Source organism: Phyllobates terribilis, unplaced genomic scaffold (genome assembly GCF_046119375.1).
Source record: "Phyllobates terribilis strain yellow unplaced genomic scaffold, ASM4611937v1 Scaffold_7__3_contigs__length_470593459, whole genome shotgun sequence".
Classification (NCBI taxonomy): domain Eukaryota; kingdom Metazoa; phylum Chordata; class Amphibia; order Anura; family Dendrobatidae; genus Phyllobates; species Phyllobates terribilis.
Window position 1 is genome coordinate 421,197,570 of NW_027362767.1, and position 10,283 is coordinate 421,207,852.

At 45.8% G+C, this 10,283-nt stretch overlaps 1 protein-coding gene across 2 annotated transcripts; it reads left to right on the forward strand.

Moving 5' to 3' along the window:
- Window positions 1-725: 725 nt before the first annotated feature.
- Window positions 726-8,625, forward strand: LOC141155132 (uncharacterized). Of its 2 annotated transcripts, none has more exons than XM_073641807.1 (2): window positions 726-855; window positions 5,805-8,625. In XM_073641807.1, the coding sequence occupies exon 2, from the start codon at window positions 6,030-6,032 to the stop codon at window positions 7,218-7,220; it is 1,191 nt and encodes a 396-aa protein (XP_073497908.1). In that variant the 5' UTR covers window positions 726-855; window positions 5,805-6,029; the 3' UTR covers window positions 7,221-8,625. The 2 variants fall into 2 exon arrangements, with proteins under 2 accessions (XP_073497908.1, XP_073497909.1); XM_073641808.1 differs by having other exon boundaries at window positions 736-855; window positions 5,802-8,625.
- Window positions 8,626-10,283: the final 1,658 nt, after the last annotated feature.

Genomic DNA, 10,283 nt, shown 5'->3' on the forward strand with positions numbered 1-10,283 from the left:
TCGGTGATGCCCACAGTGAAAGATGGCGGAGGCTCGGTGACTCCTACAGTGAAAGATGGCGGGGCTCGGTGACGCCTACAGTGAAAGATGGCGGGGCTCGGTGACACCTACAGTGAAAGATGGCGGAGGCTCGGTGACTCCTACAGTGAAAGATGGCGGAGGCTCGGTGACGCCTACAGTGAAAGATGGCAGCGGCTCGGTGACGCCTACAGTGAAAGATGGTGGAGGCTCTGTGACGCCTGACAACAGCTGATTGGCGGTGACCTCAGTGGTTTTGATGCCCCATAGCATCAGTGATCGGCATGGCGGCCGTGTCTCCTGACGTTGCCTCGTTCCTGGTCGGATATACCCTAGCACCCTGGCTGGCCTGCAGACCCCGGACAGGCACTTTTTTAATTTTTCACAGTCATTATCTGATTGAGGTCAGTTAGGAGACAAGTATATTGTAGTTTATCAGGTAACTGAGTAATCCTGGGCGTTGTAGTTCTTCACGATCTGTCGCCTACAGAGAGAGCACAGGCTTATCAGAATCCCGCCTCCTCCCTCTGCTGCACAGCAGGCGCCTTTCAGACAGTTTATAGCGCAGCAGATGCCATATACAGAGCGATCACATCTGTCAGCGAGAACTACAACTCCCAGCATGCATCGCCTGCCCTACATCGCGCGCATCCCTTCAGTCTTGTGAGCCAATCACAGCGCTGCTTATAACTCTGCTTCTGCGCGTCACCCCGACCTCAGAGAAGTCACTGGATCAGAAGCAGCCAATCACAGGGCAGCAAGGCTGAAATCCAGGACCGAGACTGAGCGGCGCAGTGCGCACATCCCCGGCCGGGAGAAGCTGCTGGGGGGACGCAGGTGAGTGCTGGGGGGCTTGTGAGAGGCGGGACCCCCGATTATTCTACACAGCTCAGGGTGGCCATGCTGGGACTTGTAGTGCCTGTGCTGGTGATGTCCAGGTTTCTACTTCTCCCATCGCATTACAATAAGGATTACCAGGTAATCAATGCAATGTGCAAAGCAGATCAAGGAAGGGGGACCTGTATCTGCAGGACTACAACTCCCAGCATGCTCCGATAGCCGCCCACTGTATGCAGGTAGTACACACCGGGGGCATAGGATAGTTTATTTTTATTAATAATGGCGGCCCGGGCTGAAGACCACCATAATATGTATAATGGTGGTTATATACATCAGAGAACGGCATACACTGAGAAATCCGCCCCATAGGAACGACGCTAAGAAGATGCCCCAGGAACGACCCTAAGAAGATGCCCCAAAGGAACGACACTAAGAAGATGCCCCAGGAACTACCCTAAGAAGATGCCCCATAGGAACGACACTAAGAAGATGCCCCAAAGGAACGACACTAAGAAGATGCCCCAGGAACTACCCTAAGAAGATGCCCCATAGGAACGACACTAAGAAGATGCCCCAAAGGAACGACACTAAGAAGATGCCCCAGGAACTACCCTAAGAAGATGCCCCAAAGGAACGACACTAAGAAGATGCCCCAGGAACTACCCTAAGAAGATGCCCCATAGGAACGACACTAAGAAGATGCCCCAGGAACGACCCTAAGAAGATGCCCCAAAGGAACGACACTAAGAAGATGCCCCAGGAACTACCCTAAGAAGATGCCCCATAGGAACGACACTAAGAAGATGCTCCATAGGAACGACACTAAGAAGATGCCCCAGGAACGACCTTAAGAAAATGCCCCATAGGAACGACACTGGCTGCGTGCACACAATGCGTTTTTCATGCGTTTCCCCTGCGGAATTTCCGAAGCGGAAACGCATCAAAAACGCTTGGTAATCCGCACCCCATGGTCCCCAAGGGGATTCCGCAATGTCAATGCCCATGCTGCGGATTTTTCCGCAGCGTTTCTGCAGCGCTCATAAATCCGCAGCATGTTCATTAATTTTGCGGAAGCGCAGCGGAATTGCCGCCATTGACTTGCATTGAGATGCATAGAATCCGTGTCTGTACATTTGTACAAGCGGATAATATGCGTCTCTATGTGCGGATGGTACCCAGTTCTGGAGGAGAGAAGACTCTCATCCAGACCTGGGTACCATTGTACCTGTAAAAAAAAGAATAAAATAATAAATAAAGTTTATATTCACCTGTCCGGCGGCCCCTGCAGCGCTTCTCCTTCCAGGACCTGAGATGACGTCGCGGTCATGTGACCGCAGGCTGTCTCACGAGATGCCGGCAACCCGGAAGAAGCCAGGACGAGCGCGACAGCACACGCGGCAGGGGATGGGGGGTAAGTATAGCTTTATTTTTTTATTTTTACAGTCACACTATATAAATCCATGCCTTTTGCATGGATTTATATAGTGTGACCTAGTTGTCAAGCACTTTCCAAGTGATGCTATCGCCTGTGGGTTAACGCATGTGGGTACGCATGTATTCTGCAGGAAAAACGCATGCACAATCTGCATGCGTTTTTTCTGCCAGGGAGATGCAGAAATGCTGCAGAAATTTTCTGCTTCATTTCTGCATCGTGGGCACAGAAGATGCCGCATAGGAACGACACTAAGAAGATGCCGCATAGGAACGACACTAAGAAGATGCCCCAGGACCGACCCTAAGAAGATGCCCCATAGGAACGACACTAGGAAGATGCTCCAGGAATGACACTAAGGAGATGCTCCAGGAACGACACTAGGAAGATGCTCCAGGAACGACACTAAGGAGATGCTCCAGGAACGACACTAAGGAGATGCTCCAGGAACGACACTAAGGAGATGCTCCAGGGACGAGACTAAGGAGATGCTCCAGGGACGAGACTAAGGAGATGCTCCAGGGACGAGACTAAGGAGATGCTCCAGGAACGACACTAAGGAGATGCCCCAGGAACGACACTAAGGAGATGCTCCAGGAACGACACTAGGAAGATGCTCCAGGAACGACACTAAGGAGATGCTCCAGGAACGACACTAAGGAGATGCTCCAGGAACGACACTAAGGAGATGCTCCAGGAACGACACTAGGAAGATGCTCCAGGAACGACACTAAGGAGATGCTCCAGGAACGACACTAAGAAGATGCTCCAGGAACGAGACTAAGGAGATGTTCCTGGAGCGACACTAAGGAGATGCCCCAGGAACGACACTAGGAAGATGCTCCAGGAACGACACTAAGGAGATGCTCCAGGAACGAGACTAAGGAGATGCCCCAGGAACGACACTAGGAAGATGCTCCAGGAACGACACTAAGGAGATGCCCCAGGAACGACACTAAGAAGATGCTCCAGGAACGACACTAAGGAGATGTTCCAGGAACGACACTAAGGAGATGCCCCAGGAACGACACTAGGAAGATGCTCCAGGAATGACACTAAGGAGATGCTCCAGGAACGACACTAGGAAGATGCTCCAGGAACGACACTAAGGAGATGCTCCAGGAACGACACTAAGGAGATGCTCCAGGAACGACACTAAGGAGATGCTCCAGGGACAAGACTAAGGAGATGCTCCAGGGACGAGACTAAGGAGATGCTCCAGGGACGAGACTAAGGAGATGCTCCAGGGACGAGACTAAGGAGATGCTCCAGGGATGAGACTAAGGAGATGCTCCAGGAACGACACTAAGGAGATGCCCCAGGAACGACACTAGGAAGATGCTCCAGGAACGACACTAAGGAGATGCTCCAGGAACGACACTAAGGAGATGCTCCAGGAACGACACTAAGGAGATGCTCCAGGAACGACACTAGGAAGATGCTCCAGGAACGACACTAAGGAGATGCTCCAGGAACGACACTAAGGAGATGCTCCAGGAACGACACTAGGAAGATGCTCCAGGAACGACACTAAGGAGATGCTCCAGGAACGACACTAAGAAGATGCTCCAGGAACGAGACTAAGGAGATGTTCCAGGAACGACACTAAGGAGATGCTCCAGGAACGACACTAAGGAGATGCCCCAGGAACGACACTAGGAAGATGCTCCAGGAACGACACTAAGGAGATGCTCCAGGAACGACACTAAGGAGATGTTCCAGGAACGACACTAAGGAGATGTTCCAGGAACGACACTAAGGAGATGCTCCAGGAACGACACTAAGGAGATGCTCCAGGAACGACACTAAGGAGATTCTCCAGGAACGACACTAAGGAGATGTTCCAGGAACGACACTAAGGAGATGTTCCAGGAACGACACCAAGGAGATGCTCCAGGAACGACACTAAGGAGATGCTCCAGGAACGACACTAAGGAGATGCTCCAGGAACGACACTAAGGAGATGCTCCCGGAACGACACTAAGAAGATGCTCCAGGAACGACACTAAGACGTCGTGTGCTCATGTCCTTTAGTGCAAGTCCCTAAGTCTTCATAAAACAATATATAAAATAAAAAATGAGTTATATTTACCCCAAATAATGCTAAAACCTCTAATTTCTCATATCTGTGCTTAATAGAAAAATATAAAAACGTTTTTGATCTCAAAATACAGAAACACAAATATACACTATATTTTTTTATAGAACTTTTTCACTTGCTAAATCGTAAAAAGTACAAAACGAATATATATTGCAGTAATTATACTGACACATATTAGGGGTATTATTTATACCGCAGGACATGGCATATGGACAAAACCACCATAACAAGAATGCTGTTAACCCCTTCACTACCTTTTGATTTTAGGTTTTCATTTTTTTCTTCCCAGAGCCATAACTTTTTTATTTTTCCTTCAATATGGCTGTGTAAGGACTTGTTTTTCCGGGACGAGTTGTACCTTTGATTGACGCCATTGATTTTACCATATCGTGTACGGGAAAATGAGAATAAAATTCCAAGTGCGGTGAAATTGCAAAAAAAAGTGCAATTCCACAATTGTTTTTTGTTTTGTTTTTGTATAGGTTCTTTTTTATTTAATTGGTGAAAAAAAAAATCCAAAATTTGTGAGAAACAAATATTTCACTTTTGTCGCCATTTTCTGAGACCCGTAGCTATTCCGTTTCTCAAGATCTGGGGTCGGGTGAGGGATTATTTTTTGCGCCGAGCTGACGTTTTTATTGCTACCATTTTGGGGTAGATACAATGTTTTGATCGCCTGTTATTGCAGTGTTGCGGTGGCCAAAAGCATTCTAGAATTCTGACATTTTGATATTTTTCTCGTTATGCCGTTTACCGATTGGAATAATTTACTTTATTTTTTGATAGCTCGGGCGATTCTGAACAAGGCGATACCAAATGTATTTTTTATTTATTTTTTTTCAGTGAGGGGGGCAATTTTGAAGTTTTATGGTTTTTTTTCATATTTTTAAAAACTTTTTTTTCACACTTTGCACTGTCTTCAATAGTCTCCTCAGGGGACCTGAAGCTGCGATCGTCCGATCACTTGTGCTACACATAGCAGGGCTTCAGCACTGCTATGTATAGCAGAAATCATCATTTCCTGTGAACGCCAGCCACGAGCCGCCATTCACAGGAGTATCGTGATAACAGGCACAGGGGTCTTCTGCAGAACCCCAGCTGTCATGACAATCCATAGGCGCCCCGTGATCACGTGACGGGTGCTAACGGGCGAGACTTGTGAGGCGTTTCCGGCTGGACACCTGGATTTAACACGTTAACAGGCCCTTGATGATTAAATCAGCCATCGAGTGCGGAGAAAGATGTATGTTCAGTGTCGGAGCCCACATCAAAGATAGGGATACGACCTTATACATATATAAATATACATCAAAGGTCATGAAGGGGTTAAAGATAAAGAGTTATAAACTCACGTATACCCATAAAAGATGCTGTTAGGGTGATAATTTGTATTTTTGTGCTTCTGTCCAGCAGATCCTAATCATCCAGTCCAGTTGACGTTCTGCAAAGTTGGAGAAGAGCAAGGTTGTATAATTAAGAAGCCCATGGAAAAAGCAAGGAAAAGAGCTTCCATAGAAACTTCCCTAAAAACATCAACTGAATTGAAGAAGTCGAAATCCATTGATTCGTTGTTGCCCGCATTCTCCACCATTTGTGGTGGGAAGTGTCCTGACGAGGACAACCTTTGTAAGACTGACCATGGAAGCAGAAGTAATGGGAGAGTCTAGCGAAACTAAAAAAGAACTCACTTGGAGTGATGCAGACTGTGTTAGTAAGGAAAGCCCCGGTTGTATTGTCAGTGAAACCATAGAAGATCCGTCAACAGCATTCCATAAAGTTGACGATAATCCTGAAGAAACTCGGGCGGGTTTGTTTACTGAACAGATCCATACAACAGTGAAGACTGGACTTCAGAAAACTATAAAAGAAGAGAAAAGTGACCAGGAAGAAAACCCCGAAGAGACCAAAGTTACCAAAAAAAAGCAAAACCAGCAACCAAGGTCCTACACCTGTGCGTGTGGTAAAAGCTACTCCAGCAGCTCTCATCTCCACAGACACCAGAAGACTCACGTAGGGAATCAGGAGATGAATAGTGGTCGTGCTGTTGGAGAACGTGATGAAGTGAAGGTTACAAGTGAAAAATCTTTTCCATGCGTCTGTGGGAAGAGCTACACCACCATTTCTCATCTCCACCAACATCAGATGACATGCCAAGCTGGTTCGTTGGCCAACCTTGAGTCTGAGCATAAAGAAGGTCGATTGAAACCATATCTCTGCGCTTGTGGGAAACGTTACACGTGCAGCTCTCATCTCTACAGACATCAGAGATCTCACTTAGAAGGACCTAAGCAAAGTGTCAGTCCTTACATATGTGATTGTGGGAAGCCGTTCAGCAGGATGTCACATCTGAATCGGCACCAGAAGACCCATACCCTACAGAAGGTCCAGATAGAAGAACGTGGAGGTGACTCTGTGGAGGACACAGAGCTGGAGACTCAGGGGAGGATGAAGCCATACGTATGCACGTGTGGGAAAAGCTACACGTCCAGTTCTCATCTCTACCGACATCAAAGGACTCACCAAGATATCTCTGCAAGCTCAAGTTCTCGGGCTAGAGACAGTAATCTGGAGAAACCTTACAAATGTGAGTGCGGTAAAAGTTACACCTGCTCGTCCCACCTGTATAGACACCAGAGAACGCATAAGACGCAGGAGCTTCTTGTCAATGATCTCGACGGTAACAGTGATGTCCTCTTTGAGGAATCTGGAGATAAGCCTTACCAGTGCGAGTGTGGGAAAAGCTTCATACTGTGGTTTTCACTGATGGTACACAAAAGGGTTCATTGTAAAGTCCAGCGTCAGTCCTCCGCAGGGCAGGAATGTTCTTGATTCCAGACTCTTCCATAACCAGGTCGTACAAACTTTTCTGTCCGGGAAAACATCAGTCCATTACTTTGATGACGTTTAAGGATCTGAAAGTTTTGAAGATGGGAAGATCTGGATGGCACAAATGCCCAGATATGGGGCAGTACTGTAAGGAACAAGATGGGGATGAGGATGATCGTAGCACTCACCTGTAGGGGTTGTATAAGGAAACAACACCTGTAGGGGTTGTATAAGGAAACAACACCTGTAGAAGCCTGATGTGCCCTAGCTGAAGCCCCATGGCTGGAGAAGAGTGTTGTTCAGATTGCAGTTTGGCAAAGTGGAGATATCCCGATGTGCGGGCTACACTCACAGAATTGGAAGAGATCCGGAGAGTATAAGCAAGGTTTTCTATTTAACCAATGCGTTTCGGTGCCTTTCTCAAGGGGAAATAACAAATATTTGGGTTTTTTATCTTGAGAAAGTCACCGAAAAGCGTTGGTGTGAATAGAAAGCCTTGCTTCTACTGTCCAGATCTCGTCCTTTCCATGAGCGCAGCCCGCACATCGTGATGATCTCTGCTTTGCCAGAAACCTTTCAAGATGGCATATAAATGTCCCGGACGTAATAATGGGACGATAACTGATCATGTTACGGTTTTATTATAATTCTATCATGAACGAGAGAGGATTCATTTTTTGTTCTCGTGTACAGGAAACCAGTTGTTATGTACCCTCATTCTGGACTAGAAAATAAGGGAGTCTTTTATTAGGGGGGAATCTGTGGAGGAGCCATAAGTAACATCTCTTGTTCTGGAGGACCCGGTATGTCTGGCAATACACTGATAGTCCACACATTTCAATGTAAACTGTGTAATTCTTCATTTCGGCTGTGGAGGCGCTGTGGGACAATTACGCCCCTGATCAGGCGATCGCTGGAGGTCCCAGCGGCTGGACACCATACAATGCCATAATATTGTGCTGTCCGTTGATGGGGGTTTTTTTTCCGCTAAATTCTTCCATCATCGCCACGTGATTCATGAATTTTGCGCGAAATAAAAATTTTTTTTTTAAAAAAAAATTTGTGCAAAAAAATTCCAGGGTAGGCGGAGGGGAGACTGAGGGAAAAAATGAGCGACTTAAAAAGGTCATAATTGATAGTTCAGACAAAAACATTTGGGGAAAACAAAAACCTCGCCCGCATCGATGAACGTCCAAAATTCAGGAAAGCAAATATAAAATAGACTTAAAAAAAAATTAAAAAGGCGAAAAATATCAAAAACTAGACAAAAGGTGCAAATGCAATAATGAATCGGGGCCCATAGTTTCAGTTTTTCACATTTTTAGTAGTTTTTTTTAACCCCTTCAAAACCTTTGATGTATAGCCGGAAGGCACTTCACAAATCCTGCTCGTGTGATCGCGGGGGGCCGATGGGCTGTCATGACAGATTAAAGTCTCTTAAGGGGACTATTATATGAAGTAAAAAAAAAATATATGAAAAAAATAAAATTATTGCACTTTTTTTTTTTCTTACAAATTTCAGAATTTATTTTTTCACCGCTTAAAATAAAAAAAATAAAATAAACCTATTCATGTTTGGTATCTGCGTAATCGTACCGAGCTGGAGAATCATAATGGCAGGTCAGTTTTACCATATAGTGAACGTGGTAACATAAAAAAAAAAATACAAAGAACTATTGTGGAATTGCACTTTTTTTTTGCAATTTCAACGCACTTGGATTTTTTTTCCCCCCGTCCAACTCATCCCGCAAAAAAAAAAGCAAACCTTCATACAGCTATGTGGATGGAAAAATAAATAAGTACTGGCTCTAGGAAGAAGGGGGGGGGGGTAAAAGGAAAGCGCAAAAATGGAAAAATCGCAAGGTGGTGAAGGGGTTAAAGGGCCAATGTTGGATTTTAGTGCTCCTCCCAATAGGTGGCACTAGAGAGCCTCTCCTTTTCCTTCATACTTGAGTGTTCAGAACATGAGAGAATACACTGTAATGTTCATATGCCCCCTCCCCCATAGGAAATTGGAGGTACGACAGGACCCCTATATTGGAGACCATTATAAGCCGTCCCCCAATGATAAAGTAGAGCTCTACCTTAAACCGAGAATGTGGGGGTTCACATACTATAATCCCATTCAGACACATAGAGTTAGATGTGGTCACAGCCATAGGAAAACCCCGGCTGCTCACAGTCAGCACCGCACATTGATGCAGGAGCCAGACGCCGCCCCCTGGTGGACATTTAGGCTACACTGCTTCGTAAGGAAGGATGGAGGCAGAGGTCAGACCGCCACTTGTAAGGTGAGGAACATACTCATCGCTTTATTTAGGGGAATACCTCTTTAATTTTTATTTAAAGGGATACCCTATTATAAAAATTCACCTTTGGGCACAGTTTTTTTTTTTTTTAACTGAAGGGGATGGATTTTGGCCTAAAAAATCATTTTGCAATTGAGTTTCATTAATAATATTGCACCTCCGGCCTCTGTGCTGCACTGAGTGTCTATTGCTGGCTGCAGGATGAGTTAACTGAGAATTCATCAGCGAGCTCATTCCAATGGGAAGATTATGACCATTATATCTGTCTTTTTCTGAGCTTCTCGCCGCTGATTTATGACCAAAGTTGAATGTGCAGGAAACAAAGAGCCTGGAAAAGCCAAACGGCGCAAAAGGTTCAACGAAACCCAATTGCAAAAGATGTTTTTTAGCCCCAAATGCATCAATGTAAGCAAAAAAATGTCCTCCAAAGGTGCACTTTACCTTTAAGCTTAAAGGGGTTGTCCACTATTTAACTACCCATCATTAACAGCCACAAGGTGCTACATAAATCAATAGGTATACATTACTTATAGACTGGCGCTGCTCCTGCCAATCACATGACCACTGCAGACAATCATCGGCTGCAGTGGTCACATAACGTTCCCTCTTTAATAGAGGGTCTACGCTGGTCCGGTAGTTTTGATTTTGTTTTTTACTACCCTGGGCCTATTAATCCTTTATAAGGAGTGGACAGCCTCTCTAATACCCCGTATTCAAGGACAGGTTTTCAGCCACTGGTGTTGTAAAAACTGTTTCC